The sequence below is a fragment of the Microcaecilia unicolor genome, chromosome 2, assembly GCF_901765095.1.
Source record: "Microcaecilia unicolor chromosome 2, aMicUni1.1, whole genome shotgun sequence".
NCBI classification, from domain to species: Eukaryota; Metazoa; Chordata; class Amphibia; order Gymnophiona; family Siphonopidae; genus Microcaecilia; species Microcaecilia unicolor.
The window spans coordinates 360,751,418-360,775,017 of NC_044032.1; the positions used below are offsets into that span (position 1 = coordinate 360,751,418).

Consider the following 23,600-nt stretch of genomic DNA (forward strand, 5'->3'; position numbering starts at 1 on the left):
AAAACCCACACCTACACTACTGCAAGCCATTTTTGAGCACACCTTAGTAAAAGGACCCCTTAGAGAATCAATAGATGTTACAGGATTCCAATTTACACACTCAGGTTTAAATATACATACACTGAATTAAAGTACAAATCAATTAGTTTATTGCACTTAATATCTTAAAAACAGTTAAAATGGACCAAGATAATTACAATTCTAAATTTCTGCTTACAAAAAAATGTTTACAATCAGAACTCAGGTAGAATAGTGTACTTGTAATTTAAATTGTTTAGGCTAACATGTAAAACTCCTCTACTATTTAAAATTACTTTTTCTTTTCTAAAAAAGTATTTCCTCTGTTCTATATATGAGGTAAGTATAACTTCAATTCTTAGAAGCGTAAAGTTTAAATCTTAAAGTCTATTTTTTCTTTTTCCAGGATCTACAAATTAGCAATAGGCAAGTATGAGTAAGTATTATATATATGTAACAGCTTTATGTGCGATTTCTTTCTTTTTAAAAGTCCTAGGGGGTCTTTTACTAAGGCGCGCTCACGTTTTTAGCACGGGCTAAAATTGGGTGTGCGCTAAACGTTAGAGATGACAATGCATTTCTATGGGCGTCTCTAACGTTTAGCGCTTGCCCAATCTTAGTGCACGCCAAAATTGTGAGTGCGTCTTAGTAAAAGACCCCCCCTAGAGTCTTTAAGTTTGTCTTCTTCTTTACTTATCTGTTCAAGCTTTCTTTAGTTTTCAGCTCTTCATCTGTCTTGAATAACTTCATCTGTATCTACTGGGAGAATGGGCGTGCAAGTGGCAGATGAAGTTCAATGTTGACAAGTGCAAAGTGATGCATGTGGGTAAGAGGAACCCGAATTATAGCTACGTCTTGCAAGGTTCCGCGTTAGGAGTTACGGATCAAGAAAGGGATCTGGGTGTCGTCGTCGATGATACACTGAAACCTTCTGCTCAGTGTGCTGCTGCGGCTAGGAAAGCGAATAGAATGTTGGGTGTTATTAGGAAGGGTATGGAGTCCAGGTGTGCGGATGTTATAATGCCGTTGTATCGCTCCATGGTGCGACCGCACCTGGAGTATTGTGTTCAGTACTGGTCTCCGTATCTCAAAAAAGATATAGTAGAATTGGAAAAGGTACAGCGAAGGGCGACGAAAATGATAGTGGGGATGGGACGACTTTCCTATGAAGAGAGGCTGAGAAGGCTAGGGCTTTTCAGCTTGGAGAAGAGACGGCTGAGGGGAGATATGATAGAAGTGTATAAAATAATGAGTGGAATGGATCGGGTGGATGTGAAGCGACTGTTCACGCTATCCAAAAATACTAGGACTAGAGGGCATGAGTTGAAGCTACAGTGTGGTAAATTTAAAACGAATCGGAGAAAATTTTTCTTCACCCAACGTGTAATTAGACTCTGGAATTCGTTGCCGGAGAACGTGGTACGGGCGGTTAGCTTGACGGAGTTTAAAAAGGGGTTAGATAGATTCCTAAAGGACAAGTCCATAGACCGCTATTAAATGGACTTGGAAAAATTCCGCATTTTTAGGTATAACTTGTCTGAAATGTTTTTACGTTTGGGGAGCGTGCCAGGTGCCCTTGACCTGGATTGGCCACTGTCGGTGACAGGATGCTGGGCTAGATGGACCTTTGGTCTTTCCCAGTATGGCACTACTTATGTACTTATATGTACTCCCTGTAATCTCACTTTAAAATAAAAGAAAGAGTCTTCCTCCCTATATGTGTGTACCTGTATTATGTGACTGCCTGTCGCAGGATACCTGCACTATATTTTTACCTAAGAAAATAATTAATATTTTTCATTTAAATTTTGTCTATATTCCTTACTATTCTTATTTATACTTTCCCTAAGTTAACTAATAGAGAACTTGGCTGTCTTCTGGATACTGGTTTTCTTCAGCTACAATGCAGTCACTCAGACTCATACAAAAAACACTCAAACAATTGGTTTCTGAGGAAAACTGAATAATTATGAAAATTTGAAATAATTATATCCCAATTATGTCTTAGGCTTCTTGAAGGTCTAAAGAGAATACACAAACGTGAAGAACTCAATAGATCCCACGGGATAGAGAATAAATGCAAACAAGAGTGGGAATGTGAACCAGGCTTATCCAAAGAACAGAAACCAGACAAAAAAGTAGAGTTAAAAACCAACAAACTATATTTTAACTCTAATTTTTGTCTGGTTCCTGTTCTTTGGATAAGCCTGGTTCACATTCCCACTCTTGTTTGCATTTAGGCTTCTTGAAGAAATTATTTCTTGAACTTAAGGAGCATTTTTATTCTTCTTTGAATTAAAGATTTAACTTTCTTGTAAATAATATTTTTTCTTTAACTAAAAATGAATTAGTTCTCAATACTAATTTGTTCTTCACTTCTATTATTTCTCTTTTGTCAGAAATATATAAGCTTTATAGATTCCTTCATTTAGTTTCTGACAGGAATCACTCTCAGGTTTATTTTTATTTTTTTCTTAGAACTGTTAGATCCAAAACAGTTTAAATTCACAAGGCAATATTGTCTTAGTTATTTTGTGTCTTTCTTTCAATAAATTACTAGTTACCTTTCACTAAGGGCCTCTTTTATCAAGCCGCACTCCTGACACCCGGTGCGGCATTGCCACGTGGGAACCATTTGCACGGCTTATAAAAAGAGGCCCTAAATTTCCAATGTGCTACAGAAATTTCATTTTAAAAATTAGAAATTACTTTCTCAGCACTTTTCCGTTCACTTTAAAATGTATTATCTGAAAACAATCTCATTTTCAATATTTCCACACCACAAACTCTCACAGTCTTGGTAACACTTCTGTTCGTTTCTGTGGTGTCCATTGCTCCTCCACTAATTGTTTCTGACAAGGTTCCTTTACTGACTAATGCAGCCAATCAGAGCAGAGTACATATACCAAACCTCATAGGCATTCCAGTACTCTATTTTATATTAAAATTGCTATTTAAACCCTTGTTTATTGCCTGAATACCACACAAATCAAGTTACAGCCATGCTTTAATCTGTATTATGTAAAAATTTGAATTTCTAGAGACCCAAATTACACCAAATGGGTGTCTATTAATTTGCAGTGTTTTGCACTTAAACGAGGCACAAAAAGAATAAAAATTTTTCCACCTCTGCACATCTTAATTCTTATATTTAAATTTTCCTTCCACTTTTAAAATCATTTAAATAGTTAAATTATTTTGTAGGTGTCAGTGCCAGTTTCCGTGGCACTTACTGCACATGCGTGATTTGTTTGTGCCAGAATTTGGGCCATTAATGGGCACAAGATAGTGCCCTTCAGCTCCCAGCAACCTCTGAGGCATATTATTACAAAACAGCATGTTTCATGCATACACGAATGCTCTATTATTTTCACTTTTGGCCTAATTTCAGCCCAAACAATACAAAGACCCTCTATAGGTCTGAAACAACTATTCCCGCATTTTACTTTTAAAATAATTGGTGGCATAGTGCTCCCTTTGACTCTGGGATTTTCCTGGAGCTATCGGGACTCTCTCTCTTCCTCTGCTCATGCATGTATGATGTCACTGATGATGTCACTGTGCATCTGCATCACCACATGTGCACGCAGCAGTGTCCCGGGCCCAAAACAGGCTCTAGCACATCCAGGGACTCTCCCAAAAACTCCTGTCCACTTCTATCCACCTTAGGTGGCCGTGAACCCCACAGGACATGTTGGGAACGTGACTCCGTGCCAGGTCCCACCCCCAAGAAGGGATCAACACCTGACCCTCCCAGGACCTTCCCAAAACCCTGGGAGCCAGGTAAACTTTTTTTTTTTAAACATTTTTTCTCTGGTTACATTTGCTCGAGAAACATATGGAGGGTTGGGTGTTCAAAGCATACAAGGACAAAAGTGACGAGCAGTGAAATCACATCTGCTGGAATATAAAAAAAAGAATGGAAGATTTTTAATAAACTAGTGAAGAAAATTTGTAATATACATTCACAGAACAGCTGTGACCAAATATTACCATTTGTAAAGTATTGTGTGAGGTACCAAGTTGAGTTTCTACAGCATCACAGGCTTCAAGTTCCTTCCTGCAGTGAGTGGATCAGTTCTTTCTTCTTTTCCATTTCTTTAAAATTAATACTTAAAAACAAGATTCCAAAACTCCCGAGATGTAAAGTTTGTATTCCTGTTCACTAGCTGACGGAGTGCTTGGGCCTCTCTCTTGGACTGTTCGAAGCTCGATTTCCACAGTTCTCTTACGGGTGTCCGATGTGAACTGAATGATGAGAATGTGAAAGCTTCAGGTGAAGGGCAACTTAAGTGATTGGCCTTCGCGTTCCATCGCCTGGGTTCTAGTCCCTGCCAAATAGTAACACATATGACCAGTTACTATGGGATTAAACACACTTGGAAGCACAAATTTCTAAGCAACAGGCCACAAGAAAACCACATAGGTGCTGGAATATCAACGAAGCATATTCTATAAATGTGCCTAAATCTTATAGAATATGCTTACGTGAAAATGATTTCTTTGTGGATATTGCAGGTGCCATATATAGAATCTTCTCCTAAACCCCTAAATTCAAAGCACGGCCATGTCTAGGCACTGGCATTGAACTTCCGGGTTTCCAGAGCCAGCTAACACATGTTATGTTATGGTACTCATAACCTGCTTTATCTTTTATAAAAGTTCACAGCAGGATATAAAAGAATTTCTGATTCATCAATCAGGAGAATACAATATAAAATGCAATAATAACATAAAAATAATCTTTATAACAAATACTTCAAAAATAAATAAGATTTTAATAACCTTCAAAAACGAAACTAGCAAGAACTTAGACAAATTTCCTGAGATTAAGTCATTCCAAAACTTCACAGACTGATACATAAAAGAATTTGCAAAAAACACCTCAGACTTAAGATTCTTAGATGGAAAACTTTAAATTAAATAACTACACTTACAGCGATCAGTATTAGATCTCAACAAACTAATCAAAGGGCTTGATACTCAGCCAGCAGGAGGCAGCCTGCATAAGTGCTGTAGTTGGCGCTGAAACCGGATATTCAGTGCTGGGCTGTTTCCGGTGACTGGCGTTCTATCTTCATTTTTTTTTTTGGCCATAGCTAACTTAACTGGCTAAGTGAATATTCAGCACTGGCCGGTTAAGTTAATAGTGGGAAAATATAGGACTGCTATTTATGTGGTCTGATTTGCCCTCTAAACTTAACTGGTCAGTGCTGAATATTGCCAGTTAACTTTTTGGTGCTGACTGCGAATATTCAGCGTGAGATGACCAGTTATTTCATGCTGAAAATTCACAGTTAGGCACTGAAATGCTATTTAACCGGAGAGCAGTCATTTCTGGACAGTTAAATAGCTTTGAATATCGGGGGGGGGGGGGGGGGGGGGGGGGGGGGGAGTGAAGAGAGAGATTCAGCTGGTTAAATGTGATATTCAGCACTCAAGCAGCTATGGGTTACCGCGCAAAGGGGTCCTTTTACCAAGCTGCGGGAAAAAGGGCTCTGCGCTACCCGCGGGGCCATTTTTCCTGCGCCAGGGTCCTTTTACCACAGCAGGTAAAAAAGCCCCCAGCACACATGGCCATGCGGTAAGAGAACTCTTACCACATGGCCATGCAGCAGGGATCACTTACCACCACCCATTGAGGTGATGATAAGGGCTCCCATGCTAACCCGGCGGGTAACTGGGCAGTGCACGGCGATGCCCGATTACCGCCGGGTTATCGCCATGCAACCCATTTCCAGGGGTTTTCTTTTTCCCCAGGAAATGGTGAACACTCAGGGAAAGACTACCACCAGCGGACACGTTGGGCCAGCGGTAGTCCTGGAAGAGCGAGCTGTAAGCCTGTGTTGCGCTTACCGCAGCTCGTAAAAGGGCCCCAAAGACAGGACTGACTTTTATGCAATCCTATTTATGCGGTTAACATGGGCGGTTAAGTGCTGAATACTGGCACTTAACCGGCCAACCGTCAACTCCACCCATGGAATGCTCCCCAAAATTCCCAGTTTTCAGTTTAGCGCAAACCGGTTATATTCAGCAGCACTAACCGGTAAAGTGCCACTGAAAATGACCAGTTAACCTCAAACAAGTGATTTAACAGGCCAGGAGCCATCTCTGGCTGGTTAAATCATTTGAATATCGACCCCCAACAATTATAAACTGGACTCACACTGAAATAAGTAAACTTTATACAGTTCTTGTTAAAGCACTTAAACCTGGTATATCAAATCCTATTTATTACTATTGTGTTCATCAACCTAATTATAATAAAGAACTACTACTACTACTTATCATTTCTAAAGCGCTACTAGACGTACACAGCGCTGTACACTTGAACATGAAGAGACAGTCCCTGCTCGACAGAGCTTACAATCTAATTAAACAGTACATAAACTCTACATTCGGGTCACCTAAAGGATAGTTTCAAAAGCATTTCCAGGGAGACACTGCGCTAACGTTAGGCAGCTGCTCAAAGCTCCAAAATTTAGAGGATGGCAAAAGCACACCCTGTATGCTCCCAATTTCCAATTTACTCACTGCACTGGCCTGAATATAAAAAGAAATTCCACCCAAAAAGGCTTGTGTTGAGCTGCAGCCTCTGCCTCCTCACCCTACTATACCCTGGTAGAATCAATGAGCTATGAGTGCCGCCCTGCCCCTCTTCTGCAACCACACTCCAGCAGCTGAGCCCCCAGCCACATGGTCAGTGCTTATGAGCTGATCCTGTTACCCACGCTTCTTTTCTCCCTACCTCATGGTTCAATACTCCACTTTGCAGAACGCCTCTGACAAGGGAAAAAGTATTCTTACTTGCTAATTTTCTTTCCTTTAGTCCAACCAGACCATTCCAAGATATGTGGGTTATGGCCCATCAGCCAGCAGACATGGAGATGAGGATTCAAAGAAGGGAAAAATTCTTGCTCCTCAAAGAACTTCTGCAAACCACAAATAATTTAAACAACAAAGTAATGCAGAAATGGGTGGGTTCCTGGACTGGTCTGGTAGGACTATAGGAAAGAAAATTAGCAGGTAAGAATAATGTTTCCTCCTCATCGTCCATACTAGACCAGTCAAGGGCATATGGGATGTAGCCAAGCAATTCTGAAAAAGGGTGGAAATCTGCCGATGCGCACCTAAATACCCAGAACCAAATGAGGCTACTGCTCTCACTGATAAATAAGTCTATAATGGTTTGAAAAAGTGTGAAGAGATTACATTTACCATGTTTGTGAAGTGCAAGTATACTCTAATTCATGCACTTTAACAGCTTAACACACTTTAGTAACAGAGAACCCCTAAATGTTAAGATGGCCACTGACTAAGATGAGTGCACCATGGTGAGCTCCAACCACACTTGCCTGATTCAAACTTAATCCCCAGGAAAACAAAGCCAAATGCCAAGGCTCCCATTCAGGCTCAGAACCAGAAATGGCCACTGACTAAGATGAGTGCACCATGGTGAGCTCCAACCACACTTGCCTGATTCAAACTTAATCCCCAGGAAAACAAAGCCAAATGCCAAGGCTCCCATTCAGGCTCAGAACCAGAGATCCAACCATCTAAGCAGCTAAACATCCGCCCATACGACCCTAGCACATTGTGATGCAACCCGAAGCGGAATTGGAGGCTGCAAGACAGACAGTGAAAAGCCAATCTCACTTATTGTGAGGGAGAACTCCCTCCTGCACGGCGATCAGCCCAATGGAGAATCAGAACTCCAAGCAGCACCTACGGAACACTCGCTCACTCAAAAAGCATACGGCTCCCGGCTCACCGCTACAAGAACATGGAAGCAACAGGCCCATTGCCTCTCTGTAGTGAGGAAGACCTCTCTCCTTTGGCCCAAAGGAAGAATCGGCATCCCAAGCAGCACCTACGACACAAGAACCCACTCAGCAAGGGTCCTACAACCAACACACCATGGCCAAAATATGAAAAAAAACAGACTGTAGGGAGAACTGGACTGCTGGAACTAATCAGTGAGTAAACCCACTGCATCAGCACTATCAGGTTCACGAGCCGCCTCCTGCTCTCCCAAAACACCATCCCCTAATTCTCCCACCCAGTGGCGTAGCTAAAAGGCAATTTTTGGGTGGGCCAACAAGTTGGATGGGTGGGCACTAGAGAAACACATGCCACTTGATTTACCCATGTCCTGCCCCTGCCGCACACCTACCCCACTCTCAATAACTTCAATGAGAGTAATAGTGCTGGCTTCAGTGACTGCAGGTCACGTTGAGGGCTAGGGGAAGTACAAAAGAGTGCATTCTTCATCTTCCATCGAGCCACGGTCTTCAAACACACATATGCTTCCCCCAAGTATTCTGCATCCATACAACCCCCTGGCCCTCCCCCAACAGTGGATGCAGAGCAGAGATAGGACATTTACCTATAAAACTCACCATACAAAAATGTTTGTTTCTAGTGTTATCCCAATAACAAGGCATATTGTATAGTACAAAAATCTATCAAACAAAAGTCACTCAGAACCTACAGCAAATCTATCATGCCAGCACTAACATCCAAAACAAGGATCCTACCTATGATATTTTAGGGCCCTAAATATTTTAGTGGGGCTCTAAAATATCAATACATCTATCGAGAAAACTGAACAAGCCAAATTACTACAGAATACCACATAGAAAATTCATGCTAACAATACTTTGGTCACACACACAGAACACAAATATCAAATACAGAATAAGTGACCACAAACCATAAACAAATTAAATCGAAATCCCAAGAGGCCACATCTTGCACGTAGTACAGCACCAGAGAAATAGAAAGAGATGCATTTTCTCCTACACTGTGCAAAATATAATGATAGCACATGCCACAGATGGTGTTAGGGGTTACAACTAGGGCAACAGCCCTTGGTCCCCTAGCCAGAAAGAACTACCATTTTTGCCCGAGGCCCACCCTAACTATCCCCAATCTAACATCCTTTGCTATCTTGCTCCTGCAGGTCCAAGATTGTTGCCTCTTCCTGCTCCCCCCTGCCCCACCACTGCCGCGGTGCCTGCAGCTTTCATTTATTGGCCTTTGCTGTCAGCGATTCACATAGGCACTCTAGGGTGGCCTTCTCTCTGCTGCATCTGGCACGCACATAAACGAAGTTACATCAGAGAGGGCCAGATGTGGCAGAAGGAAGGTTGCCCTGAAGTTCCTTATGTGAATCGCTGCTAGCAACAACTGAAAATGAAAGCGGCAGCAGCACGGAGCGGTGCAGGCAGGCAGGCAGGGTCAATGATCTCGGACAGCTGAACCTGTGGGAGGAAAGGCAGCAAGGGGTTGGAGGGAAAGAAGAGAGCTGCTGGACTTCTGGGAGGAAGAGAAAAAACTGGTATAACAGGATCCCCGGGAAGACTCTATGGTCTTGAGACACCACCCAGTAACCCAGGCCCCACACAAAAAAGGTTGTGAGACATTTCCCTAAGCAACGACCCTAACCCAGAACCGGTGCACTAGGAACCCGAGATATCTCACAGCCGCAAAAAAAAAAAAACCCTCCATAAAGGTTATGTGGAGCCAGCAGAATAAAGATGGAACCAGCTGAGGCAACCTACTTCCTATGTCGACCCACTAACTGTGAGGTCACACAGTGAGCAAACTTCATGCAGGCAATCAGATTAACTAACCACGTAAACCGGAGACATCACCAGATCCAATGGCAAGCAAGCAATAAAATATCACCCGCCCAGGGCATCATGGCTTCACACAGAACACTACTAAAAGCGACATTGCTCCTCCTTATAATTGGCACCTCTGCCCTTGTACATGGAGATTAACAGGCGATTCCTGTAATCATACACCCCGAACAGTGACTGAATAATTGCAATTCCTGTAATCATATACCCCGGACAGTGACTGAATAATTACATAGGAAATGAAGTAAAACACATCACACACAAATCCTCCTTCAGGGGAACTAATCCATCAGAAAACCACATAGCCGGGGATACAGGAAAACCCGGAAAACCCCCAGAGACCACAACCATCAACAACTGACTAAGATAGCATTAGAACCCCTACACAAAGAAAACTTCCTACCCATTCCCATTGGCTACATCAACACATGATTGGTACTAAACAAAGCAGAAAATATTACTGGATCGAAGAAGAAGAATTAGGGCTAGTCTTCATCAAGGAAACATGGCTCTGCTCTAAAGAGGACCCAATCATAAATGAGATATGCCCTCCAGGATACAAAATATCCCAATGGACCAGAGAAAAGAAAAGGGGAGGGGAGATAGCTGTGCTGTAGAAATCCTTCTTCAGAACCGAAACATTATCGGAACTCATAACTCCCCATCTAGAAATAACTGCAATCAAGATAACTGCAATCAAGATGAATCACTACTGGGCCACCTCTGAGCTATCCTACTTTATAGACCACCAGGAAACTGGAAAGAGTGCCAACCAGACTTCATAGTTTTTATCTCTAGCACCTGTATGACCTGCTGTAATTATAGGTGATATTGACCTACACCTAGGCGACATGGCAGATGAAAACAATAGAGCATGCAGGGAATTCCTACAACTATGGGATTTCCAACTTCCCCCAGTAACCAAGATTCACAAAAAAGGGCATGTGTTGGATCTATTAGCCTACAGATTTATTGCCAACCTAGACTTGCGAATGGGAGACTAAAACTGGGAGGAAACACCGTGGTCTGATCACCACAAACTAACACTTAACTGGAGAGAAACCTTATCTTGAACCAGGACAGTGCCTACCCAATACAAATCTTGGGGCAAGATTAATGGCAAAGAGTTCTGGGACAGAATCCACAACAATACCAAACATTTGTCAACTAAAACCATGGAATTCCTCATACTCTCGGATGAAAAATACATATCCACACTAGACAAAGTCGCCCAAGTAAGGATGAAAAAGAAATACAGAATTAAGCCATCCCCTTGATTTCATGAGGAACTGAAGCAACTAAAAAGCCAGTGCAGAAAATGGGAACGGAGATGGCAAAAAAACCAAAACCAATAAAATAAAGCTTGAATGAAAAAAAGCAATTAAAACTTACAAGGTGAGTATAAGACATGCAAAGTGGAAATACTACAGAGAGCAAATGGGAACCAACTACAGAAACACAAAGAACCTATACTGGCTTTTACACAGTCTATTAGACACAAATCCTGTGACATCGATGATCGGCTTGGCTCCATCTGCACTTGATCTAGCAAAATACTTTGAGAAAAAGACTGCAGATCTGAAAAGGGGAAATAACACAGAACAACAGGAACTTAGAGGACTTACAAGCACAGCACACGGGAGTCATTGCGGACATAGCTTGGACATCGTTCACTCCTCCCACATTTGACACCATCATTCAAACTGTAAAACAATTCTCCATAGCATTCTGTCTGCTAGATGACTGCCTCAACTACCTAATGAATGAAGCCCTGGCACATTTCATAGACCAAATCCGATCACACAGCATTCATGTTATCTAAAGGTCTGTTTCCAACAGAAAAGGACAGAATAGTTCTGACACTGATCCCAAAGAATGCACAGAAAAGCAGAAGCGAAATCTCGAACTACAGACCAATGGCCTCCATACCCCTCATGACCATGATCATGGAAGTAGCCAAACAACTCATGGACTACCTCAACAACTTCTCCATACTCCATATCTCCCAAATGGGATTCAGGCCACAGTTCAGCACAGAAACAGTAGGCATAATGCTATTAGCCAACTTCAAATGGGAAATCAGCAAAGGCAAGAAAATACTATTGCTACAATTCAACATACCAAGCGCCTTTGACATGGTTGATCACCTGATCCTGATAAGACTACTGGACAAAATCAGCATCAGCAGCAAGGTGCTACAATGGTTCAAAGGCTTCCTGACATCCAGAGCCTACCAAATCAAGATGGGCAACACACTCTCCCCCAGACAGCAGAATGTGGGGTTCTACAAGGATCACCAATCTCGCCCACACTATACAACATAATGATGAACCCACTAGCAAACACACTGGCAAGAAATGGTTTCAACCCATTCATCTAAGCAGACGATGTGTCAATATACATCCCATTTGACATGGACAAGAAAGAAATCACAGCCTTGATAACCCAAGGAATGAATATCCTAGAATCATGGGCAACTGTATTCAAACTTAAACTAAACAGACAGAAGACACAATTCTTACTACTCACATCCACCTTCTGCAAGAAAACCTTATCCAGCATCACTCTAGATGGGATCAGCTACCTGATAGCAGACAGTCTGAAAATCCTAGGAATCACTCTGGACTGCACCCTGTCCTTTGATAATCAGACGATGAATGTAGTAACAAAAATGTTACACACAATGTGGAAGCTAAGGCGCATTAGAAGTTACTTTCCAAGAAAGGTGTTCCACATCTTAGGGCAAACACAAACCTTAGAACACTAGACTACTGCAAGAGAGTTTATGCTAGATGCAAAGACCATGTCCTGAAAAAACACTGCCACATTACTGATTGACAGAAAATCTCACTTCGACAGAGCCATTCCACTACTACAAGCCTTACACTAGCTCCCTGTCAAGGCAAGAATAACCTTCAAACTCTGTACCCTAGCATACAGAATTATTTTCAGTCTGGCTCCTGGTTACATGGCAGACCTAATAACCCTGCCACTATGCAACATCAGTACGGAATTAAGGAACTCTCTCACACTCCACTTCCCTAATTGCCAGGGTCTACAATACGAATCAGTTTACTCATCGAGCTGGAACACTCTCCCAAAAGCCATATGGAGCATGAATAAGTACCTGAACTTTCATAAAGACTCTTCTGTGAGGACTCAAATGGGAACTCCAGATCAGAAATTTCCTTTGTTAGCTTGCACTCCACTATTAGCCTGCACTCAACCCTCCTTCTCACAAACATGTAACCAGTCACCAAAATGTAACTACCCTATTATCACTGTAAGCCACATTGAAACAATATATAAATGCCAAAATAAATAAATAAATTACCGTGTTGCAGCTTTACAAATATCTAGGCGAGCCACCGAATGTGACTCTGCTCAAGAAGCAGGTATACCCATAGAAGAATGAGCTCTTCAACTCTGTGGTGGTTGCTTTCCCTTAAGGATATAAGCAGAGAAAATTAGGTTCTTGAGCCACTGTGTTACTGTAGGTTTGAAAGCTGCTTTGCCTTTCTTTGATCTGCTGAAAAGAATAAATATTCAAAGGCTCCTTCCCAGTTAAACCCCGCCGAGCTGGCCAGCCACCGATATTTAGCAGCACTTAACCAGATAGTGCCACTAAATATGTGCTCTAACCAGCTAGATTAGGGGTAGTCTAGGGGCAGAGTTTGGGCAGAGCCAATACTTAGCCGATTAGCAGCTAACCAGCTAATTAAGGGGATAAATTTAGGACAGCAAAAAGGCTGTCCCAACTTTATTCGCTGAGTTAACTGGGCACCAATATGAATAACAGTTGGTGCCCAGTTAAATTCTGGGGTGCTGCTAAACCTGCATTTTCAATGCAGAGGTCAGACATACTCCAACATGAATAATTCAGCCCACAGCTGTGAGCGGCTTACAAGCTGCTTATCACTGTGGGCTGAATATTAGGCCCACAGAGTCTGTCAGACTTTCTAAATTCATTAGTAACCCCTAAGTATCTGAGGAAAACTCGACGACTATCTAGAAAATGAAGGGTCTTGAACTTTTCCCATAATCCTCTTTACAAATGAGGGAAGAACAAAAGCTTCATTCAAATGGAACGAAGACACCACCTTAGGTAAAAGGAAGGAACTGTGTGGATAGAAACTCCTGCCTCCGTGAAATGAAGATAGGGATCCCTATCTTAATCTAAAATACTGTCTTAAGAGTGTGATCCTTCAAAGTTTGGTGCTTAATGGAATCAAAGGGAGACCTCTTTTCAGGAATTTAAGAAGGGTCTTAAAGATGCATTTCGAAATTAACTGACCCAGGGAAATGGGAAGTGTGATGTGAGAGCCTCAGTCTGGAGCAGGAGGACAAACTTTCTCTTAACTTTTACTTTACTTAAGTTCCACGCAATACAAGCTTTTCAGAAAGGAGGTTGAATACAAGCTATGCCTTTAAGAAAATGAACTACATCTGGATGAGATGCTAAAGAAAACCTTTTAAAGCAACCACTGAAACAAAACAATGCTGCCAATTGTGCTTTCAAGGACCCTAAAGCCAACCTCTGTGCAGACCACCCTGAAGAAAAGCTAAAATTTGGGGGAATAGTCCTATCTGCACACCAGGATTTGAACAATCTCCAGATCCTCGAATAAGAAATAATGTAGATCTCTTTCTGGCTTGAAGTAGCACAGTTATAACTTCCTTCGAATAACCCTTGTATCTTAAACAAGACTGCTCAAGAGCTAGGCTGTAAGAGTAAATGGAGTGGGATCTTCCCATTGGCACCAGTCCATGCAGAAAAGACCCTTCTTCAGTGGCAGCAGAAGGGGTTGATCCTTTTTGAGCCCAATGAGCTTTACAAATCAAGGCATCCTGGGTCAATCTGGAGCCACAAGAATCACTGGGCAAGAATGAGATGAAATGTTTTGAAGTCTCAACCTATCATAGGCACAAAATGGAAATATATACATCAGGTTTTGTGATGGCCATGGCTGTTGAACAGCATCTAGGCCCTTGGATCCTGCTTCCTTCCAACAACTAAGGAACTTTGACATTTACTAAGGTGCATTAGCATTTTTAACGTGCCTTTAAAGGTAAGGCGCGTTAAACGCTAACATGCCTATACATTTCTATAGGCGCGTTAGAGTTTAACGCACATTAACGTGCATTAACAACAATAACATGCCTATAGCGCCCTTTGGTAAACATAGGCGCAAGTATCTTGAACGAAAGATTTAGAAAACAATTCCCATTCTCCTGGGTAGAGAGAATTTCTGCTGAGAAAATCTGCCAGGGTGTTCTGGCCCCCTTTTATCTTATTGAAGTGATGACTGTTATTGGGTGGAAAGTCGGACCTTTTAAGGGCTCAATGGTTACTGTCTTTTCCTTCAGGTAGGAATGTTAGGTATAAAAGAATTTTGTCATCTTCACTTTCTTACCAAGCTCCTGCTTTTTGGAATTCATTGCCTTTGGAGCTGCGGCATAGTTCAGACCTTCTTATGGTTAGAAGGATGCTTAAGACTTTTTTGTTTAAGAAATTTGTAGTGGGATCTTTTGTTATTTTATCTTGAATATATTATGACATATTGTATTATATCTTAAACACTGTGTTCAATTTCTTACTTTGTAAGTGAACTGTATTGGTATTAGTGGGCTATAAGTCCTTTATAAAATAAATAAATAATAAACAGAACTAGGAGATGTCGTTCTGTCCAAATCATTAGAAGACTTACTTCTTGGTCCCCCCCCCCCCCCTTCCTTGTTGTATGTATGCTACAGCAGTCACATTCTTAAATGCTTCCTTTTCTGTCCGCTGAAAGGAAGGGGATATGGCCTTGACATTTTGCACAGTGACCACTACTACTTCTCATTTCTAGTGACAGGAACTTGATTTTTCTGGCTGATACTTCTTCATCTCCCTAAATCTGGTCCCGGAAGAAGTCTGTCTGGAGGAAGGTTTGGGTTTATCTTCTGGCAGTCTCTGTGTCTTGGTATCTTCTAAATCCTTAACTAACTTCTCCAAGTCTTCATCAAAGAGAAGATTGCTTCTAAAAGGAAGTTTGCTGAGACGAGTATTTAAAGCATTATGCTCAGACCAATTACGTAGTCGCAATAAGCTCCTAGAAGATATCAAGGTTGAGGAAGTTCTGAAGACAAAAGGCTCTGACATCAAAGGACTGCTTAAGGATTGTCTCTAATTTGTGGTCTTGCTAATCTTTGATAGCTCTATGCCCCTCCACCAGGATAGTAGTGTTTTTGGTAACCACTATTATCAAAGCATCTGCTTTAGCCTGTTTAAACTTTTCTTTTTTCCTCTGGAAGTAATGAAGAGAGATTTGCCATAGTTCTTCTAGCTTTAAGAGTTGCTTCAGAAGCATCCCACTCAGAAGAAATAAAAATTTGAACACCTTGATGGATTGGAAGAACTTTGGAAGGACCTTAGTGCCCAAAAGAATACAATTTTATGAGGAGCCATGGAGATACTTGCTGACATCTAAGCATCTCTGTGAAAAAGATGTACAACTGAGGGGTTATACAACTTGCTCTTGTTGAGACCTCTTTAGCATGAAAGCTTTGTGAAGCAGAAATACAAACTCTGGAGAGAAAGGCACAGTCATTTTTGTGCTACAGGGATTGGTTCTAGGATCATATATGCTTCTTTTATATAATAAACTGAAGAGACAACATGTTTAAGAGATGGTGACTGCATATTGAGGGGGCCAGCCTTGAGAAAGCTTAGGCCAAAACATGTCGGCAAAGTAATCCCCATACCAATGCTGGACATTAGCTTTAAAGCTGCTATAACTGCTACTGCTTAGGATTAAACTAAGTGCTTTTCTGATTTTTATATTCATGTATTAAGTTAGTGAATTACAATATAAATTAACAACGATACTATTTTACATCTTTTTCAAAATTTAGAACCAATGACGATCTGGTACATAAAGCTTAGGCACCAATGATTTTGTAAGCTACTGAAGTGGTACCGCTGAGGTTCTTGAAATTGGTCTCTAAGATGTTTATTATTATTATAGCAACATATAGTAACATAGTAAGTGACGGCAAATAAAGACCTGTATGGTCCATCCAGTCTGCCCAACAGTCACATTCATTAGCAATTCAAGATTTAAATCAACAATGAACGTGATATTATATACTTGATCACAGTCTTTCTTTGGTGTTTCTTGGACATAGGCCATAGAAGTCCGCCCTGTTCCGACTACTGGAGTTGCTGACAAAGCTCACTCTAGCCTATCTGAATCTGCCTTGTCATTTGTGGGACAAAGACAGTAAAAGTTTGCCTGGCATTGTTCTCACATTCCAAATTACTAGAGTTTCCGTCAAAGCTCTCTCCAGTCCATCGTAAACTGGATTGCTATATGCGGGATTCAGACCGTACAAGCCAGCCCAAGCACCGGCCTTAGCTGATGCAGCCAGAGTCACCAGCTAAGCACCACTTGACATGCAAACACATATGCAACCCCTTAAGTTTTGTTTTTTTTTATAATATTCATTTTCTAATTAGAAATCCTGTGTTCATACCATGCCTTTTTGAATTCCACCACAGTTTTTTTTTTTCTCACCACTTCCCCTGGGAGGGCATTCTAGGCATCAACCACTCTCTCCGTGAAAAATAATTTTCTGACATTACTTCTGTTCTGTCTACTGAATAATATAATATGATCTACTTCTACTATTTGATTATTTTTTGAGCCTATTAGATTGTATATCTTTTATAAAATAGGGTTAAAATAGGAGCCTTTATGGACTTCTGTAGGCATTCATTTATAAAACTTTCCCCATTAAATTTAATAGTTACTTCAATCTTACTCCACATTCATAGTTTTCAAATATTCGGTAATGTAACAAAGACTGCATACTTTTTACCCAGGGGCTTTGAATAAATTCTCTATCTGTATTTCCTTTAAAATGTGCCCTAGTGTTCTGCCCCCATATTCATGGAGGCAGGTTGTTTATTTTTTATATGTATATGATGGATATTGTTATATCACATTGCACTGATTGTAACAGATTACATTACTTGTGCCTTTAAGAAAGGCAGGAAATGCCTTTGAACTACAAATATTAGTCTTCCTGCACTGCACTGTAATGGGCTTTTCCTAAGCACATGTTCTAGTTCCTGATGCCTTGTGGGATTTTTCCTATTGGCTGGCTTCTTGTCTGTGTATGATGGGATGTAGCCTGCACATTCTCTCTCCATTGAGTAATAGGAATCTGTCTGCAGCATGCTTGTTATTGACTGAGTCTAATACTGTGCTTGCTTCTTTAAGCCTGTCAAAAGTCTTGTATCATCATCAAATTTTCAACAATTAAAGTATTGACAGCATCTACTCATCAGCCAGTGCTGAGATTTCCTGGCTTCCCTGGTTACATGGTAAGCTGGTAGAGAACAGACTCCCAGTTCTGCAAGGCAGAAACTCTTGTGCATCGCTACAAACTGTAAGTCATATTTCCTTTGTTTAATTTGCATTAAAGAAGTTTTGATTCAAGAGTTCTGAGTCTTACCAACCATTCCTTGGCACACACTTAGTCTCATCAGGTTTTCAGGATATCCACACTAAATATGCATGAGATGAATTTGCATACACTGCCTCAATTGCATGCAAATTTAACTCAAATATTCATTGTGGATATCCTGAAAAAACGATGAGACTAGATGTGCCCTGAGGACTGGGTGGGGAATGTTTTTTTCTGTACTATGGTTTAGCTGACAGTCTAGCTAAGTGTATGAAACAGCACTTCTGCAAGGTCTGTAGACCTAGTTACATATAACATAAGTAATGCCACACTGGGAAAAGACCAAGGGTCCATCGAGCCCAGCATCCTGTCCTCGACAGTGGCCAATCCAGGCCAAAGGCACCTGGCAAGGTAGAGTTTTGATGAAAAATGAAGTTTTCAAAATGCCTCTCCAAAACTTAATATGCCCTGAGAACACTTCCTTTCAATGCCTTTAAAGTACATGTTTTGTGGAATAATGCACTAAGGGAGGTCAATTTCCAAACAGCCTCTTAATACGGGTAAAATGCTTTTTGCCTATATAAATGAGTTAGAAATTGTTTTCTCCCTTCTTTCCTGTGCTAAAAACATTATTTTTGTTGTTTTAACTTTATGGAGAAATGTTTCAGCTTAGGGCCTGATATATCATAAACGCAGAATAGGAGAAAAGCTTTAGTGAGTCAGACTCCTACAGAGGAACTCAAAATTCTAAGATAATTACCGTCTAGCCAGCTGAAAGCATCTCACTGGTTAGATAATAAATTTACACTCAAGAAGATCGTGAGCTAGTTTATAATGAGATGGGATCTGTGGCACCGCTGGAAACATCCATTTTGTACTACTAATGAATTAGAATGCTCTGAGATGACAGCATCTCAAAAAATAATTCTGATATTGAGCTCTGCTGCTAGAGCAGCTGAATGTTCTCCGAAACTGCAAGGCTCCCTGGTCAAGGTAAACCACATTAGCTCACAAAAAGCCACAAATGGAGGTAAAATATTCAGGCTTGGAGGGTATAATGACATTATATATGTGGTATTCTGTTATGCAGTTCTGTTTATCTGAACAAATTTCAGCTAGCGTATGATTCCTGTAAGGCTTAGAGCTGAAGGCAGGATACAAGAAAATCTCCAAGTACTTACACCCAGGGACGTATTTTTAAAACAATTCTGAACTTTCTTTCATCAGGTCATATTAAACATAACCAGGAAATGTACATATAATATGCAGGCCCTGCAGTCTGCAGGCCCTCATCAAGTACATTCACTCTTAAAGTAACATACATAACATAGTAGGTGACAGCAGAAAAAGACCTGTACGGTCCATCCAGAGTGCCCAACAAGTATAAAATACTATTAAGTCACACTTCAGTTCCAGCTTTAATTTTCTTACTTCTTCCCAGAGACTCTGGAATTTCTCGAAGAGAGGACTCAGGCTCAGACTTTAGGTGTCTCTCTCTCTCTCTCTCTCTCTCAGACCCTGACCCTCCAGGCTCCAACTTCTACAGTATCTCCTCTGATTCCTCAGCATCTTTTCTGGAAAGATGCTGAGGAATCTCTGAGGACTTTTAAGGGGCTTCGACGTTAGCTTCAGAACTTAGTACAAGAGGAGTGCTGGGCAGACTTCTACGGTCTGTGCCCTGAGAATGGCAAGGACATAGTAAACTCGGGTATACATATAAAGTAACACATACCATGTAAAATGAGTTTATCTTGTTGGGCAGACTGGATGGATCATACAGGTCTTTATCTGCTGTCATTTACTATGTTACTATGAAACACATCACATTTCTATTTTCTTCCTTCTTCAACTGAGGCTCCTGTAGCCTCTTTCCCCTTTCTCCAGTTACTTGGTTGCCCAGTGGCTTAGCCAGCCAATGACAAGAAATTATCATTGAGCTGTAATATTTATATATAACTTCTTCTGCTCTTTTTGGCAGTTATTATTATATCATTAATGGGTAAGACCTCCCAAAATTGAAAGTTCTGGGTCTTGGAAATATAACTCCTGTACCCGATAAAGGTGCTCCGTTACAAAGCCTCAGTAAAAAGTGGTCTGCAGTAATGAGTGTGTGAAAATTGCTGTGCGACGAGGCCACTTTTACCATAGCAGGAATTTCCATTATTTTAAATGGAAATCGTTAAATGGCCATGTGCTAATAAAAATATTGGTGCATGGCGATCCCTTACCGCTTCCTATTTAGCAGGCGGTAAGGGCTCACATGCTAACCCAGTGGCAATTGGACATTATGCGCCGATGGCCGATTACCGCTGGACACACCTATTCCCCTACCCCCATGCTGGAAAATAGAAAAATATTTTCTGACATGTCAAACCTAGAACTACTGCAGGGCGCCGCGGTGCACCACGTAGTACTGCTGTTTTGCCATGCCCTACCCACGCGGTAACTCTACTGCACCTTTGTAAAAGCAACCCAAAGTGTCTAGAAGTCTCTGCATATAAATCTTCTTTATCTGGTAGTTTTTGAATGAACTCAACTACTGTGAGTGGACACTGGAGGATTCACTTACTGTGGTCCTTGTTAGCAACATCTGAAACATTAAGATACTTTGGATTCTTACTCTTAATTAATTTCTGAATATCTCTATAATTGTTCTTTTATCATGAATGTGTAGAATATATTGTGTAGATCAATGAAACAAATTTAAAAACTTTAAAAATATTTTGAACTGTATTTTTTAGACAGCAGAATGTGAAAAATATACAAGGTTATGAAAACCTTTAGAAAACACTGTAAATATAAAGATCCAACCATTACATATGAACGATACCACAGGCACATCCAGTGGTGTGCTGGAGCAGGCTCTCATAGGCTCGCAAGAGCTGGTTGTTAAGTTTTTAAGAATTTTGGGAGCCGGTTGTTAAAGTAGGGCCCTCCATGGCTACTTTAACAACTGGCTCCCAAAATGTGGGCTTGGGCCCCTGCTGAATTATCTTTTACTTTGCTGGTGGGGATGCTGAGCCCTGTCAGCCAAGTAAATAGACTACTTCTGCTCCCTGCTCCTTGTCTGGGCAGCAGACTGGGACTTCTCGAGCATGTGAAAGAAGTTCCAGCATGCTGCTCAGAGCAAGACGTTGGGAGTGGTGGCAGTCCATTTATTGGCTGCCAGCAAAGGTATGCCTAGCGTGCCCGCATGAAGGTAGGGAGGAGAGAGAGGCAAGTGTTGCTCCCCCACCCCACCCCACCCCCACACCCGGCCACCCCTGGCCCTTCCAACTGCAGAGCTGGCTACATCCAGAGAAAGAGCCTGTTGTTAAAAATTTACCAGCACACCCCTGGGCACATCTATTATAACTACCTCAGTTTGTATATACTCTTCTGCATTAAGCCGTTCTTTAACTTTTTATGAGATCATAAGATTTGTGAGGTGAAGACAACGTTTTATTATAAAGATATCATTTAGGGATTCTTATTGGTGAAAGATGATCTCTGTACCCAGGATCAGCCTAAACAGAGACAATTCTATAAATACACAACTATAAATCAACTTCAGTTCTTCCCTTCTATCCTCCTCTACCGCTACCCCATTTTTTTCCCTCTGTGAACTTATAAATCCCTCTTTATCTCTTCTGGAAAAGATCCCCTTTACTCCCTTTCTATTTTAGAAACATTTTAAACCTGGATCACATACCTGACCTGAATCAATGACTTTTTCAGTGTAGCTAAACTGGACTGGCCCATCTGTATTCTTCATGTTCCTTCTAAGAGTCTAAAATGCACTTCAGTTTGACTTTCAAATTGTGGGGCCCTTTTACTAAGCCGCGTAGGCACTGCGAGCACCCAACGCACACCAAATTGGAGTTACCGCCCGGTTGCCGCGTGGCCCTTGCAGTAATTTCAGTTTTGATGCGTGTCCACTACGTGTGTCTGAAAAATATTTATTTTCTGATACGCGGCAGCTACGCACGTCAAGTAGAATTTGATGCGCGTAGACCATTGCCACCCATTTACCGTGTGAGACCATACCGCTAGGTCAGTGGCTTGCGGTAAGGTCTCAGACTGAAAATGGACGCGCGGCAATTTTCATTTTGCCGCATGTCCACTTTCGGCAACAATTTTAAAAAGGCATTTTTGTAGGTGCGCGAAAAAATAATTCTGTGCGCACTCAAAACAAGCGCCTACACTACCGCAGGCCATTTTTCAGCTAACCTTATAAAAGGGCCCCTAAGTTCCTCAAATGCTTTTGAAAATCCAAATGGAATGTGTTTCAAATTAATTTGAGAAAAAAAACAATTAAATGAGAACTATAATAGAGATACAGCAAAATATATTTATCAAAGAAAGGCACCAGAAGAGGCCACCAAAAAGAGGGGAGGTCATATATACCTTACCTTGTTTTGTCGTCTAATATTTTCCCAGACTCTGTTACACACCATGCACTCAAATGCATCAATATAATTGTCCTGCATCATGTCCTGTACTCCCCATTTGCGTTCTTTGATGGCAGCCAACAGCTTCCCATTAGAAATGTCACCTTTTAGTTTCCATTCAATATAGGCCTTATATTCAGTGTCATTTCATCTAATCGCTTGATGTAGCTTGCCAGCTCCTGAGGATGGGAAAATCTGGCAACAAGAATTGCACTTTTGTTACTAGGAAGCCAGTCTGCAATGGTAGAAGACCCATAGTACACTGGGATCACCCCCAGTTTTAGAGGCCTCCAAACCTTCTCTGTTATGTAATCATCGCAAATTGCATTTTCAAAAGCAAGAATGAACTTATATTGTGCCAAGATGTGGTGGAACTTAGTATGATCCATGGAGGCTGAGGATTTCAGCTGCTCAGGGAGATCTTTGTTGTGCAAGCATTCCCCATATGAGTCTACCTCAATGTAGTTCATCAGCTCACGCACATAGGTGTCCCGATCTGAAGGAGGGTCACAGTCAGACTGTACGTATGCCAGTGGTGCAAGTGTCTGTCGCAAGCTGTTTTTCTTTTGCAGTGGAACCATGTAGTTCAGTGACGTCAATGCCTCTATACCATCTAGGTACTGAGTGGTCAGTGGCATATGGGAATGACGACTAAATGTAGCTGTGTGGTTGAACAAGCTGAGGACAGGCTCATGGAAGAGCCTGTAGTTGTTTTTAGGGGATTCTTCATGAAAGAGAGCCCAGTCATAGTGGATTTGACGAGGGAGAGGTAAGCTGCTTATACTGAAGTCCGTACCTAGTAAATAAATGAAAAAAAAGGGTTAAAATTGAATTTACAGAGGCCTATTCATGAAACTGCAAAAAGACTAACACGGGCACATTAAGCCTCATGGAACCCTGTACAGCTTCATGCAGGTGTTCACTCGCCTGTGTTAGGCTTACTTAGGTCAATATTCAACCCACGGGGGTCAACGGTTCTTTTAACGCCAATAGACATGAGCAGAATTAGGCCCAGATATTCAATGTACGGCCTAGATATTCAATGTATGGCCAG

At 41.4% G+C, this 23,600-nt stretch overlaps 1 protein-coding gene across 1 annotated transcript in view; it reads right to left on the reverse strand.

Moving 5' to 3' along the window:
• Positions 1 to 1,687: 1,687 nt before the first annotated feature.
• The window catches only part of FUT10 (fucosyltransferase 10), a 52,327-nt gene continuing 30,414 nt past the window's right edge, over positions 1,688 to 23,600 (reverse strand). The window contains 3 exon segments of the mRNA XM_030192118.1: positions 1,688 to 4,349; positions 22,508 to 22,692; positions 22,695 to 23,342. Of these exon segments, the coding sequence (XP_030047978.1) occupies positions 4,125 to 4,349; positions 22,508 to 22,692; positions 22,695 to 23,342 (1,058 nt within the window). The 3' untranslated portion in view covers positions 1,688 to 4,124.